Source organism: Hyperolius riggenbachi, chromosome 4 (assembly GCF_040937935.1).
Source record: "Hyperolius riggenbachi isolate aHypRig1 chromosome 4, aHypRig1.pri, whole genome shotgun sequence".
Lineage (NCBI taxonomy): Eukaryota > Metazoa > Chordata > Amphibia > Anura > Hyperoliidae > Hyperolius > Hyperolius riggenbachi.
The window spans coordinates 160048184-160064443 of record NC_090649.1 but is presented as its reverse complement, the minus strand read 5'-3'; the positions used below and the strand labels follow the sequence as shown (position 1 = coordinate 160064443).

Genomic DNA, 16260 nt, shown 5'->3' with positions numbered 1-16260 from the left:
CCTGGACCCTGTTGGTGGTGGCGGAGAAGGCAGTCAAGCGGCCTGCGGGCAGAGATGCTGTGTGGGGAGCAACTTAGTCTTGGGGCAGGCAGTCACAATGCGTGCAGGCAGAGATGCTGTGTGTGGGGACTGACAGTCTTCGGGCCGGCAGTAGCTCTCCGGGATCCAAGCCTCACTCATTTTGATAAAGGTGAGGTACTGAACACTTTTGTGACTTAGGCGACTTCTCAGTGACACTGCCTCCAGCTGTGCTGAAGGTCCTTTCTGACAGGACGAATGAGGCAGGGCAAGACAGAAGTTGGATGGCAAATTGTGACAGCTCTGGCCACAGGTGAAGCCTGTACACCCAGTAGTCCATCGCTGCTCATACTGTCGATGTTTTTTTCTCTACCACTGTTAAAGTAAGCGTACGGCCGGGGAGTCGGGGCTCGATTCCGGTCCGGAGTTGGAGCCTGAGAAACGACTACCACCACACATCCAAAGAAGGCAGCAGGCATGGCATGCAAGTCCCGAGGTAGTGACAAAAAATAATACAGGAGGACTTTCGAGGCCCTGTTGTATATGACACTAGTCAACTTTACTACCTGTAACAAGAATCTGTTATGGAGGGCAAGTCTGCCATCCATTCAAGTGAAAGGTATGCACTGACTGCCAGGTATAACACAATGTGCAGTCACAAATGCAGCAAGGTATGCAGTGACTGGTATTACAATACAATGTGCAGCTGTCACACAGATGCAGTTAACAGGTATGCTCAGAGAGGTATATTACACAGCGTGCGGTCACACAAGTACTGTGAACAATTATGCAATGACTGGTATTACAAATGTGCACCTGTCAAACACAGGTACCGGACAGGCACAGTGACACTGCATGCGCTCACGTAGGTAGGTGGGTGCACTGAAGGGAACAACAGGTATATGCAGTGATGGGTATTATAATGTGAACCTGTCACACACAGACAGATACCGGACAGGCACAGTGACAATGTGTGCGCTCACGTAGGAAGGTGGGTGCACTGTGAACAACAGGTAGTTATATGCAGTGATGGGTATTACAAATCTGCACCTGGCACAGTAGTAATTACCACCAAGGGGCCAAAGACTGACAGGGCTGTATATAATGCAAGTGAGCCACATAAAAAAAAATAAAAATAAAAAAATCAAAGAACAAGATTAGCTCTCCAAAGAGCTGCTGAGGGGTGCTTTTTTTTAGCAATAAGAATCAGCAAGGAGCAAGCTAACAAGCCTACAAGAGTCTAACTAAGCTTTCCCTATGAGAGTCTGCAGCAGCTCTCCCTTCTCTAATTACTGCAGGCACACGAGTGAGTCCAATGCCGGACACGGCCTGCCTTTTATAAGGGTGGGGGGGGGGGTGGGGGGTGGGGGGGCTCCAGGAGGGAGTGTAGCTGAATGGAGCTGCCGACTTTGGGGAAAAGTCGTCCTGTGTAATACAAGTAACTATGGCAAGATGCATACCATTTTGAAGCTCTCTTTCTCCTCTTTCCAACGACACAACCGGCGCCCTACGCCTTTTAGTTTGTTATTTTTGCAATTGAAATTGCGCTTCCTGCGATTTCGATCACGAAAATTAAAATGTGTAGGGCGGCGGTTTATATATCGTTGGAGAGAGGAGAAAGAGAGCTTCAAAATGGTATGCATCTTTCCATAGTTTCTGCACTGCTCGGAGTCCCTTTAAAGTTCACAGTACTTAATTAGATCAACTCTGCCCGAAAGACGTAAGATGATGATTTACTAAGCAACAATATGCACTAAAGGCAATATTACAAAAAAAAAACCAATCATGTTCTTTACAGTCAGGGCTGTCTTCTCCCTGACTGGGTCCTAGTGATCAAGATCTACTGATACTTTAGTGACAGATGTGCTTTATCTGAAGATATAAGAACAAAAGTTGTTTAGGTGATACCGTTAATGACTAACTGTACAAGATTCCTTTGCAAGCTTTGGAAACTAAGTTTCTTCTTCAGACATGTTTTAGAACTGGATCAGAACTGGGTATGGTTCAGATCCAGTTCTGGAACATGCCTGAATAAGAAACTTAAAGTTTTGAAAGCTTGCAAAGGAATCTTGTACAGTTGGTCATTAAAGGTATTACCTAAACAACTTTTTGTTATGTCTTCGGATTCTCTCCATGACTAATACCGGACCACACGCAAGATGTGCTTTAGTGAGCTGTAGACACCTAGCAGTACTTGCACATACTTTGTAGGTGCTCCAATATGCAAACACAAGCTTCCCTTGGCAAGTCACTGTGCCCACTTGTCTCCTAAACAGACTCAAAATCTGCTAAATACACATATGAAAAAATAAAGAAGGTAGGGCCAAACGTGAGAAATTTCAAGCTTTACATATTAGAGCAGTCCACCTTTCAGAGGTTCCTAAATGCTATCAGAGAAATCTCAGTGTCGAGTTTACTTTCAAAATAAGTGGGGCTCCTGCTGAACATATATGGATTAAATGAACGCCATAACCGGTGACTTTATTGCTTTTATGCAAATATAAACATTACAATAAAATGTAAGGATCTTTACCTCTCCTTTTAGAACTATGTGTCTGATGAGCTCTACGATCAGCTCAAGGTTAACTTTTTCATCATCAATACATTCCAGTGTACGGATTGTACTTTCAGAATACCTGTAAATGTAAGCAACAATGCTATTACACAACAATACACAGGAAATGAAATGTTCTATTTCATGTTAAAGCTAGCTTGTGACATAAGGCAAATACTGGTGCTGTAATAATGTGCAATAAACTTTAGGGCTCGTTCACACGGGCGTTTTTGTGGCGTTTAACGCGGCATTTCAGATCCGGCGTTATTTGGGATCTACCGCCGTCCCATTCAAGTGAATGGGAGCGTTTAGAACTGGCTTTTATGAGAGCCTGGCGGTAGATCCCGGCGTTGCATCTAGTCTCGAAAGCAACATGTTGCTTTCAGAGGCGGTAAACGCCAGGAAACAATAGCAGAGACCAGAATTGCTAGCCTTGAACGCTTCCTAAAAGCATTCAAAAGCTAGCGTCTAAACGCTGGCATTTAAACGTGGCACCGAGCGGAAGCTCGACAGAAGCCAGTGTAAACCAGCCCTTAGTATGTGTCAGCTTAGCCTTTCGGCACTCCAGTCCATTTCTCCAGCATGAAAAAGCGTAAGTTGTAATAAGTAGAAGCACAGAAACACCATAAACAACATTTTTCTTAGAAAATGCTGTTCCTTTTCTAAAATTACATTTAACTCTTTAAATGGTCAGTTACATGCAAAATCTACTACAGAAGTCTTGCCAAGATAAATAAAGCATAATTGATGAGTTTCAATCACATTTCCTTATTACCCTATTGGCATGGTTTAGTGTACTCAAAATCTGTGACACATAGCCAGGGCTGTGGAGTCAGAGTTGAGGAATCTGAGTCAGAGCTATTTTGGTACCCGGAGTCAGAGGTTTCATAAACTGAGGAATTAGGGTCGGATGATTTTTGTACCAAATTCAAAGCCCTGGTAAGTATTAGACTAAAGAGTCTGAGTCGAGGAGTTGGAGTACCTGGATGGACTCCTTTTGGACCATTTTGGGCACCTGGAGTTGGAAGTTTCATAAACTGAGTAGTCGGATGATTTTTGTACAAACTCTACAGCCCTGAAGCACTGCTGCGCCATGGCAACAAATATTCCAGGGGAACGGCAGCTCCTTCCACTCATGTACAATACCGCAGTAAGAGCACCATGCTGGGTGGTTTTATTCATGTCACACCATGCCATGCAGCTGGCAGAGGACTGTGATGGTAGTTGGATAACTACCCAGTACATTGCTCTGCATATGCAGCTTTGTAAAAAAAAAAAAGGGCTTTGCACTAAGGTGACACTGTACAATAACAGAATACAATACTATGTGAACTGTATTATTTTAGCAAAGTGAGGGAACTATAACAATCTGATGACTGATGCACTAAGAGGGGAAACTATGAGAGAAAAAAACGAAGAGCTTTTTAACCATTTTATGCCATGGGCACAGTGCACATGCGCTTTAGCGGAACAGTTGGACTTTTACAAATGCTCTATTTGCGCTAACGGTGCACACATAGGATGTTTATAAATGCCCATTTTGCAGGATATGGTTAAAGTAAATCTGAAGCAGTTCAAAAAAGTGAGTTAAATACTTACCTACTGTATGTAGAAGAAAGGCTCTGGACCTTAGAGACTTCCCAGTCCTCTCTCCATCCCGTAATTTCCAGTACCAGGCCCCGGTGGAGTTCTTTGGCCCACTTTGGCCAGTCTACAGAAGTACTTGCATCCCGAGTACTTCTATAGACAAGCGGATCTGTACTGCACACGCACGAGTTTGGTTTCACACCTGCACCCGTGTTCAGAAGTCCTCAGGAACATGAGGCCATCCGAAGACTAAAGACACAAACACTGGTGCATATGGCAGATGGGGGCCCCGGGCTCTGCCACCGCCTGGGACCCCAAATCCCCAGTACTCCCACCACCAGGGGATTCACCCACACTGCCTCTATATAAATCCTGAATGCAATACACACGAAAAGCAAATGCTGACTCCCAGCCAGCCACCATTTTATAGGTCTGGAGTACCAAATCTAGCAGGAATTGCATACATTCAGCAAAATTCAGCTCAACTTCGGCCTCGTTGACATTAGGCAATGCGTATGGCCGTGTGTTCGGGACTCCAAGTGCACACGATTGCACGCCATCCGTGTTGCCGTGCGTTGCGCTGCTGATCCCATTCATTTCAGTAAATGGGATCAGCAATGCGCTTTGGAAAAAATGCATGCAGTGCAGCAGTACGCTAGCACCTCGCACTACCGCGCAGCGTGCATAGTATGAAGACCAGAAGTGCTCTCTATGCACTTCTGATGTTCTTGCTGATCGCATATTATACGCGCTGCAGAAATGCGCACAGCAGCGCATATAGTGTGAATGAGGAATTATGCAATTCCTGCTTGGGGGAAGGAACTAAACAGGTGGGACATACTGGATAGACATCAGATAAATGACCATCACCAATGCCTCAAACATTTACCGAGCCATTAAAGAGACTCTGTAACAAAAATGTCATCCTGTTTTCTACCATCCTACAAGTTCCTAAACCTATTCTAATGTGCTCTGGCTTACTGCAGCACTTTCTACTATCACGGTCTCTGTAATAAATCAATGCAACTTTTCCCTGTCGGACTTGTCGCCCTGTGTCTGGAAGGCTGCCAACTCTTCCGTGCTGAACTGTTATGCACACCCCTCTCCAGGCCCCTCTATGCACACTCCCGTGTGTGTATTATTTACATAAGCCAGCAGCCTCTCTGATATCAGTGAGAGCTGGATACAAATCCTCCTCTGTTAGGCTGTGAAAGGAGCTGGCTGTTGCTGACACATACTGAGGAATTAGACAGGGCAGAGCTGTCTGCAGAAAGAAACAATCAGCCTCACAGCTTGTCACTATTCAGTGGATGAGAGCTGCAGGGGACAGAAGGTAAACACACAAATGATCTTTTGAGATTCAAAAGGAAGGCTGTATACAGCCTGCTTGTGTATGGATGTATTTTCTATGTGAGGACATACTGTACTTCAACCTACTTCCTGTTTAAGTGGCCATTTTGTTTGTTTATAAACAAACTTTTTAAAACTGTTTTTGACTACTTTTAATGAGGCGAGGAGCGGCGAAATTGTGACAGAGGGTAATAGGAGATGTCCCCTAACGCACTGGTGTCTACTTTTGTGCGATTTTAACAATACAGATTCTCTTTAAAGGGTGTTGTGAATTGGAAAAGCAAGAACCAGTGATTAATTTCTCTTGCTGTCTGAAGAAGTATTTTACTGAAAGCCTGAAGATTTTGCCACATTGGGTTCTATTCACAAATCGTCTCAAATGACTTATTTATCACCTAATTGATAAAAATAACCTTTCAGCACATTCACAAGTAATCACTCAAAGTAAGTTGGTCCTGATTAACTTTGTTTCAATATTACTTTTCTTACCTTAATTAAATTATATTTTTGCTCTTTGGGAGCTAAAAAATGTAACGGATAAGGTGAAAACAGGAGAAAAAGCTTTGTGAATCATGCCCAATAAAACATAAGCTCCTACCATGGAGTGCAGATAGAAAGCACCTTGTAAAGAAGAATTTGCCACATACTTTTTCTGAAGTGAAAGCGCATAATCAGGCCAGCGTTCCTGGTAGATTTGCTGTTTCTCAGCTTTATCTGGTCGCATCATCCGACCTTGCATAAAACGCTTATTCCACTTGGGCCTGTTGTCCTTGTCCTGAGAGGTGTACCTAGTAAACCATGCATTAGAGAAGAGAAGATTAACTGACTGGCTACAACTGTACCGTCTCTATGTAGTAGGGTTTACCTACATAACGATCTGCTCATAGTACAGGCAATCCCCTAATAACAAACCGATTATGTTCCAGGAGTTTGTGTTATGCATAGTTTATACTATATGTTCAAATCTACACTTGCCTAAAAGTAAATTATTTATGTTTTTCTAAGTTTTTTGTTTGTTTTCAATGTGCCTTTAATTTGTTTTCAACTATTTACTACAGTTTATACAATACTGTAACATTACAAAAATAATAAAAAAAACACTAATACACTGCTCAAAACAAAGGGAACACTTCAAGTGGATCCGATATAAACTTTACTCATTGCATAATTGTGTTCCTTTCATATAGTTTATAGGGCATTCCTCAAGCCAAATACTTTTTTTTTGTTTTGTTTTAATACTCTAATTCCCTATAAGCTAAACAAGCCCCGCCCACAGCTTTTCATAGAGCCTTGGCACTCAGTCCCAGGTAGCAAGGGCTTACGGGAGCTCAGTCTGAGCAGGAGGAGGAGGTTACTATCCAGAGATTTCAGAGGCAGAGGGAGTGAAATTTTCCACAGGCTGAGTGCTGGAGATGCCATCAGCTTGCCTCAGTGTAGTGTGACAAACAGAACATGGCTGCCCTCATTGTATCACAGCAATAAATAAACTGTTGAAGCTGTTGGCAGCTAGATTTGCTGTGTAAACTATGTAAACTTTAGATAAGATATTTAGACAAGTTACTTATTATAGTTACTTTTTCATCTCGGATCCGCTTTAAAGGGATACTGTAGGGGGGTCGGGGGAAAATGAGCTGAACTTACCCGGGGCTTCTAATGGTCCCCCGCAGACATCCTGTGTTGGTGCAGCCACTCACCGATGCTCCGGCCCCGCCTCCAGTTCACTTCTGGAATTTCTGACTTTAAAGTCAGAAAACTTCTGCGCCTGCACGCCCGTGTCCTCGCTCCCGCTGATGTCACCAGGAGTGTACTGCGCAGACACAGACCATACTGGTCCTGCACTGTGCGCTCTTGATGACATCAGCGGGATCGAGGACACGGCAAAGCAGGCGCAGTGGTTTTCAGACTTTAAAGTCTGAAATTCCAGAAGTGAACCGGAGGTGGGGCCGGAGCATTGGTGAGTGGCTGCGCCAACACAGGATGTCTGCGGGGGATCATTAGAAGCCCCGGGTAAGTTTAACTCATTTTCCCCTGACCCCCCTACAGTATCCCTTTAAGCAACACAATGTAACTCCAAGTCAATCACACTTCTGTGAAATCAACCTGTCCACTTAGGTAGCAACACTGATTGCCAATCAATTTCACATGCTGTTGTGCAAATGGAATAGACGACAGGTGGAAATTATAGGCAATTTAGCAAGATATAATAAAGGAGTGGTTCTGCAGGTGGTGACCACAGACCACTTCTCAGTTCCTATGCTTTCTGGCTGATGTTTTGGTCACTTCTGAATGCTGGAGGTGCTTTTACTCTAGTGGTAGCATGAGATGGAGTCTACAACCCACACAAGCGGCTCAGGTAGTGCAGCTTATCCAGCATGGCACATCAATGTGAGCTGTGGCAAGAAGGTTTGCTGTGTCCGTTAGCTCCGAGCCCTGAAAAATTACCTCCAGCGGGCCACAAATGTGCATGTGTCTGCTCAAACGGCCAGAAACAAAAACTTGTTGGTAACAAGTTAGTGGAAATTGATTTTGTTAGTTTTTTCTCATAAAGTGTCATTTTCCACTAACTTGTGGCAAAAAATAAAAAATCTTCTATGAACTCATAATACCCCTCACAGAATACCTCTGGGTGTCTTTCCAAAATGGAGTTGCTTTTAAGGGTTCCTATACTGCCCTGGCATTTTAGGGGCCCTAAACCGTGAGGAGTAGTCTGGAAAGCAAATAAGTCAAATTGACCTGTGAAATCCTAAAAGTACTCATTGGACGTTGGGCCCCTTTGCACAGTTAGGCTGCAAAAAAGCGTCACACATGCGGTATCGCCATACTCAGGAGAAGTAGTATAATGTGTTTTGGGGTGTTCTTTCACACATACCCATGCTGGGTGGGAAAAAAATCTCTGTAAATGGACAATTTAGTGTAAAAAAAAGTTTTCATTATTATAATATATTGCATTATTGATTTCAGACCAATTTTAACATATTGGCATGTCACCTCCACAGGTGCAGTAAAAACCATTGCTCTTTGCCTGCGCAGATAATACACTTACTAAGGGCCCTTTTCCACCAGCGCGTTTGCGCTGGCTAAATCGCAAAAACGCAAACCGCTAGCGATTTTACAATCGCTACGGTTTGCTTTTTAACATAGGAATCGCGGTAGGTCATTTCCACTACCGCGATTCGTTTTTGCCAGGAACGCGAACACGCGGCGGATCGATATTTGCCGCGATTTTGCTATGCAGTGCATAGCAAAATCGCGGCCACGAACGTCGGGGAATCGCCGGTAATTGCGATTCAGCAATCGCTAGCGTTCAGCGTGAACGCTAGCGATTGCTAGTGGAAAAGGGCCCTTAGGCTCCCTGCACACTGTAAATCCGTTTTCTGATTCTGATTTTCAATTCCGATTTTCCCTGAATACATTCAACAGAAAAACGGATCAAAAAAAGCAGCATGCAGTAAAGATTATAGATCGGAATCGGAGGTAAAAACTGATTTAAAAGCGGAATCGGCAATGCATGCAGTGTGCAAGAGGCCTAAAGAGTATGAAGATCCCTGCCTAAAATATAGGCTTCTGTGTACTCTCATCCTATTAAAAAAAAAAAAAACAAAAAAAAAAAAAACACTGTACCTTAGCATTTCAATAATATCTTCCAAAAGATATTCTTTGACAGGGAATGTAAAACCAGGAATATGCAGCATTGGGCAGTTATCTGTATAATAGAACATATTTATTATGTTATTCTCAAATCAATGTAAAAATGTAATTCTAAATTTCAGCAACATTTTCAGTTTATGTAATAAATACCCATTATTCCAACTATACTGTATGCCAAGGTGGAATACCGTAATCACCTGCCAGTCGTGTGTAAATCATGCACATATTTTTGCACTTTTTGTCACGCACCAAACACATTTTATGCTAAATTCTGTTTGTCCACAGAAGCACTAAAAAAGTATAGAGAACATACACAATGTCCGAAAATATGCAGCTGGCTGTCCGAATTTAAAGAGACACTGAAGCGAGAATAAATCTCGCTTCAGAGCCCATAGTTAGCAGGGGCACGTGTGCTAAAACGCCGCTATCCCGTGAATAAACGGGGGCCCCTTACCCCCGTTAAAGAGACTCTGAAGCGAGATTTATTCTCGCTTCAGAGTCTCTTTATTTGAGCTCACAACAGGATTAGAAATTGTGTGTAGTCTGAGCTGTTGTGAACCACCTATAAACTAACATTGGGTGTGTGGTGGGAACTTGGCCAGGTGTAAACCGCCCTGATCCTCCTCCTCTATGCCTAGCCCATACAGGCACTCACTTTCTGTTGCCAAAATGAATCCAGGTTTTTTTTCTAGGGTTTTTGGCTAATTGCTTGAACACCAAGTGATAAAAATAGCATTCAGCTAGATAATAGCAATACAAATTTTCCAGTTCCAAAAATATTTGGCCCCAATTAACTGTTCTATTTTAGTCTGCAGTGCGGCTGGATCCGCACTATAAGAGCTTTTCTGAGCGCTTTTTAAAAATCACGCCCATTCACTTTCATTAACAGTGTGGTAAATATCACCACGTATGCAGATTGCGGCGATTTTGAATGGGAGTGATATTTTAAAAATGCTCAGAAAGCGCTCAGCAATCACAAGCGCTCAGAAAAGTGCTTATAGTGTGGTCCCAGCCTAAAAGAACACCTGTAACAACTTATGGCAGAACATAATTATTCAAGATGACAATTTTTATATTCAGTATCCGTGTTTATAGGAAACCTGAGATGGGGACAATAATAATAATACACACCTGGGACTTCCTCCAGCCCCTTCTGTCCGATCATTCCCTCGCTTTTCTCTCCAGGCCGCTCCAACTCCCCGCTGGATGACCTAGTACATCTCAGAAGTTGCACAGAAGTTGTACTGCTGCACAGACACAGAACAACGGGGACAGGGGAGCACATGCAGCCCAACTGCACATATGCTGAATGGAGGATGTACTGTGCCACCTAGTGGAGAATAAAGGTGGCCTGGGAGAACAGCAAGGGAGTGTTTGACCTAAAAGGGGGACGGAGGAAGCCTCAGGTACATATACATTTTTTCTTCCCCATCTCAGGGACACTAAGCATCAGAATTGCTTTTTATAACTACATAGTGCTGTATGTTGGTATGTGACCTCGCCATACCAGTAATGTTTAAAGGACCTCTGTCACAAAAATCTTAAAATTTAAAATACATGTAAACATAAAAATGAGAACATTTCTTCCAGAGTAAAATGAGCCATAAATTATGTTTCTCCTATTCTGCTGTCTCTTACAGTAAGTAGTAGAAATGTAGAAATCTGACAGAAGTGACAGATTTTGGACTAGCTCATCATCTTATGGGGGGGGGGGGGGGGGTCTCAGGGTTTTTTTTATTTTTATAAAGCACTTAGTGAATTGGAGTTGCTCCGTTCGACTGCCAAAAAGTGTGCAGTGAGCAGGGAGGCTGGCCAGCATCTTTGGATAAATATTTTTCAGGGAATGTCTATGTAAAGAATAAAAGCCTTGCTGAGAATCACCCATGAAGAGATAGACCTGTCGGTAATGTCAGATTTCTACTACCTACTGTAAGTGACAGCAACATAGGAGAAAAGTAATCTATGGTTCATTTTACTCTGGAAGAAATGTACTTATTTGTATGCATTTTAAATTTTTCGCGACAGTTCCTCTTTAACCAAAGCTTATTTCCCAAAGCACTCTGGGAGTTCAACTGATGTTCCTGCTCACTACTCAGTGTGGAAAGACATCTCAGTTATTCATCTTGCCAGCAGTAAAGATACCACCATTTTTGATAAATTTAAGAATATAAAAAAAAAGGATGAAGCAAGATTTTACAATGCTTTAATACTTTCTAAATAATTTATAAATTACCATTGTAAAAAAATAAGCAATTATATTCATCAAGTTATAATTAGTAAAGCTCCGCTAAGTAGCTGTACAAAATGCATTTCAAACTGTGCTAGTCTAGTTCCATTCAATGTGCATGTTATCTTAAAGAGAACCTGAGGTGAGAGCGATATGGAGGCTGACATTTTTATTTACCGTATATACTCGCAAGCAAGCCGACCCGCATGTAAGCCGACTCCCCCACTTTTACCCCAAAAAACAGGAAAAAATGATTGACCCTCATGTAAGCCGGGGGTAGGAAACGCTGGCCGCGTGATCCCCCCACTATGTCCCAGTATAGCTAGTATAGTGCCCAGTATAGGTAGGTAGTGCTCAGTATAGCTAGTAAAATGCCCCAGTATAGCTAGTATAGTGCTCAGTATAGCTAGTATAGTGCTCAGTATAGCTAGTATAGTGCTCATTATAGCTAGTATAGTGCTCATTATAGCTAGTATAGTGCTCAGTATAGCTAGTGAAGTGCCCCAGTTTAGCTAGTATAGTGCCCCAGTTTAGCTAGTATAGTGCCCCATTATAGCTAGTATAGTGCCCCATTATAGCTAGTATAGTGCCCCATTATAGCTAGTATAGTGCCCCATTATAGCTAGTATAGTGCCCCATTATAGCTTGTATAGTGCCCCAGTATAGCTTGTATAGTGCCCAATATAGCTTGTATAGTGCCCAATATAGCTAGCATAGTGCCCCATATAGCTAGCATAGTGCCCCATATAGCTAGCATAGTGCCCCATATAGCTAGCATAGTGCCCCATATAGCTAGCATAGTGCCCCAGTATGGGTGGGTAGGTGGGTGGGTAGGTGCTGTCCCTCCCCGCTCCCCCGCGGCTGCCGCTGCTATTACCTTAGGCGGCGCCGCTTCCTCTATCCCCGTCCTCCTCCGCTAACTCATTCACAGCAGCGCGCCTCTCGCTGCTGTGACGACGAGGAAACCATAGAGAGCGGCTTCCTGTAGCGGCGATGCCGTTACTATGGGAACCGCTCTCTATGGTTTCCTGCGTCATCACAGCAGCGGGGGGCGCGCTGCTGTGAATGAGTTACTTACCGGAGGACGACGGGGATAGAGGAAGCGGCGCCGCCTAAGGTAATAGCAGCGGCGGCGGCCGCGGGGGGAGCGGGGAGGGACAGCACCTATCCACCCATGACTCGCAAGCAAGCCGACCCCCCAACTTTTGGCCCACTTTTGGGGGGTCAAAAATTCGGCTTGCTTGCGAGTATATACGGTAATTTTAAACAATACACATGGTCAGGCAGTCCTGCTGATCCTCTGCCTCTAATACTTGCACCCATAGACCCTGAACAAGCATGTAGAGCAGACGTTTCTGACAAACATCTGAAAATATTAGCTGCATGCTTGTTTCTAGGTATGCGATTCAGACACTACTGAAGTGAGAAAAAGCAGCAGGACTGTCAGGCAACTGGTATTGTTTAAAAGGAAATAAATATGTCAGCCTCCATTTAAAGGGACTCCGAGCTCTGCCTAAAATCAAAATTTTCACTTACCCGGGGCTTTCTGCAGCCCAGTGCTGGTCGGGACGTCCCACGCCGGCCTCCTGGCTCTTCTCCCCACGGCTGTCCATATAGGGCTGTCCGGCGGCTCCCCGTGCGCCACTGGCCGAGTGTCGGGGCTCCTTCTTCCGCAAACCTCATCAATGACGTCGCACGCCGGCCGCCTTGCGTCATCATGGCGGCCGGCGTGACAGCACGGCGCATGCGGGATAAAATCGCGCATGCGCCGTACTGTCACGCCGGCCGCCGTGATGACGCGAGGCGGCCGGCGTGCGACATCATTGATGAGGTTTGCGGAAGAAGGAGCCCCGACACTCGGCCAGTGTCGCCCGGGGAGCCGCCGGACAGCCCTATATGGACAGCCGTGGGGAGAAGAGCCAGGAGGCCGGCGTGGGACGTCCCGACCAGCACTGGGCTGCAGAAAGCCCCGGGTAAGTGAAAATTTTGATTTTAGGCAGAGCTCGAAGTCCCTTTAAGGAAGTAAAGTTCACTACATAAGCAGGGAACTTACCGAAATACTGAGAAAACTTCTCAGCATTAAGAGTAGCACTCATCAGTATGACCTTCAGGTCCGGCCGAAATTTCAGAAGATCTTTTACAACTGCCATGAGGACATCGGACTGCAGATTTCTTTCATGGATTTCATCAATGACGATGTGGCTGACATTGACCAAGTTCCTGGAAAAAAACACAGGTTCAGGAAACAAAGATCACATCCATAACATAGAAGTGTATTTTCAGTAGCAGATGGGAGAACTTACTGGTCGGAATGAAGCCACTGTAGAACAATGCCGGTCGTACAGTACAAAATAGATCCCTGTTTCCGTGGCAACTGACTAAAATGAAGGAAATAAAATAAGAGAGTAAATCAATTCATTTGTATGCAACATGGCAGATGTATTCATCAACAAATGGAACAATGGAAAATGTCAGTGTCAGAAGAGTGTCTCGTGTTAGAAGAAAGCATATTGTAAAGATGTTCACGTCAATATCACTTATCACTTCAACAGCGGGAAAGATGCCACATCCTGCACAATGGGCTTTAAAAGAGAAAATAACACCCTAACAAGCTTTGTGCTCCAGTGCTATCACATTAACCTCTTAAAATCCAGAGATCAATGTCATCATCCAGTTCCACTAAATACTGTTAATCAAGGAAACTGTTCCAGTGAGGACTTCATCTCGAGGCACACATCTAACATCTTTGTAATGTACTCTGATGTTACCTTTTTATGTGAAATAAAGCTTTAGCAGCTAGAAACCACAATCTTAAAAATTTGATGACATCACCAATAGCATAGAGTTCAGCGAGTTATTTTGTCTGGCTCAGTGGGCGTAGCTGCTGTCTGGGTTGCACTTTTCCCACCGTTCAGATTGCAAAGGGGGTGACAATGGTTCAAATTCTCAGGGAGGACTGCAGCCTATAGCAGCACTGACAATCGGTGGTGCAGGAAATGGCCAGTGTCAGGATTCCTGGCCTACTACTTTACAAGACATTTAGTTGGCATCAGCTAATCAAAACACTTATAGACCAGTTCTCCAACTGCAAACTGACATTGATCTATGAAAAAGTGTGCCTGAATAGATGCTTTAAAATGTATGAACAGGTACTTCGACTTCTGCTTCCCTACAGATTGAAAAATATACCAGGGAGGTCAGAACCCAGATTCACAAGGTAATTATTTAAAAAGAGAACGCAAGGTGGATATAGATCAGTGTTCTCCCCAGAGCCTTTCAACTGGGCGGAGCGCCCACCTGACCCTGCCCTCCCGCCCGGCTGCCGTTTGTAGCAGAATTACTTCCTCTTGAATCATTATAACAGCAGCGGCTGTGTCTGTGCAGCCAGCTCGCTGTCATTCAGGGACGTCATCTCCGGCTGCCCTCTTCCCCAGCTCCCTTCCTAGTGTAGAAGGGCGGGGAAAGCTGTTAAGTTACACACAGGACAGATAAACTTGCACCGCGGGACGCCTGGCTCTATTCATTCCGACCTGCAAGTCTCTTGTCATAACGGGGGAGGGGGGCTGTGCGCTGCTGTGATAAATGCCTTTTATATGCAGAGTTAGCTTCACACACACACACACACTCGTACTGTCCTCACTAACTAGTGATTAAACAGATGTGGAGAGGAGAGCTGTACTGTCGCAGCAGATTTCTGCTGATAGATTATAAAAAGGTGGCATTACTGACCTTATTTCTAGAAACTAATAAAGCAGTTTAGCTGTAATTTTATCTAAACTTGGAAAAATACTTGTGGTTATTGCAGTCTAAACTTCAGAGCACTTTATTCAGCAGCCTCCTGCTGATATTCATAGCAGAGTATCTTCATTACAGATGATTGGTCCTCTTAAAGTGTGTGTGTGTGTGTATATTGTGTGTATGGTGTGTGTATGGTGTGTGTGTTGGGTGTGTGTATAGTGTGTGTGGTGTGTGCCTATATTGCGTGTGTGTGCGCATATATTTTGTGTTTGCGTGTATAGTGTGTGCATATATAGTGTGTGTGTGTGTGTTTTTATCCTTGGCCGCCCCCACCCATTCAGTACTACCTAGCGCGCCCCCCCCCCCCCCAGTGTGATTCCACACCCAGTGTGAACCACCCGGCTACTTCTTCATGCCACCCGGCTGGAAAAATATTCTGGGGAGAACACTGTAGATTATAAGACACAGAGGCATATTCTCTGCCCAATGACATGCCTCTGTGTCCTTCTAGTGCCACTGCCAGTCCCCTCCTGGGCTCTGTTGTACCCCCCCCCCCCCCCCACCAAAAAAAAAAAAACTAGCGACAGGCTAGTGACAATCTAATTGTCGCTAGCCGCCTGTTTCCCTCCAGCTGTTAATCACTCCGCAACCCCCGCCTCCAACAACCTGCTCCCCACGTCTGTCATCTCACTCCTCCTCCTCTAATCAGCAGCTAAGCCATGACCCAGGAAGTACTTCTGGACCACAGCAATCTTGGATTCGTCTGCCAGTGACCGGAGGCTGCAGAGGATAAACAGGGCCACGGAGAGCAGCAGAGATGTATCCGGGAGGTAATGTGCAGCAGGTAGTAGATATATATTTTTTAAAGACGAGCTGTCAGCTATAACATCTCAGGAAAAAAAAGCCAAATATATAAGTAGATAAATACTTGCTCTACTTACCTAACATATGTATTGCACTGTCCACATTATGATTCCTGTGAATGTTATAAAGGAAAAGTAGAGAATCGTATTCTAGACAGTTTCCATATAACTGTGGCTATTTTGAAGCCAGTCATGATGTAATATCCGCCCCTAAAGGGACTCCGAGCAGTACAGAAACTATGGAAAGATGCATATCATTTTAAAGCTCTCTTTCT

General features: G+C 44.3%; 1 protein-coding gene across 1 annotated transcript in view; it reads right to left on the bottom strand.

Moving 5' to 3' along the window:
* Nucleotides 1–16260, bottom strand: part of DHX36 (DEAH-box helicase 36) — a 114392-nt gene that overhangs the window by 57529 nt on the left and 40603 nt on the right. Inside the window, exons 7-11 of the mRNA XM_068280874.1 lie at nucleotides 13688–13762; nucleotides 13438–13604; nucleotides 9131–9212; nucleotides 6157–6297; nucleotides 2552–2654 (exon numbers count right to left, since the gene is read on the bottom strand). Of these exons, the coding sequence (XP_068136975.1) occupies nucleotides 2552–2654; nucleotides 6157–6297; nucleotides 9131–9212; nucleotides 13438–13604; nucleotides 13688–13762 (568 nt within the window). The remainder of the gene's footprint in view (nucleotides 1–2551; nucleotides 2655–6156; nucleotides 6298–9130; nucleotides 9213–13437; nucleotides 13605–13687; nucleotides 13763–16260) is intronic.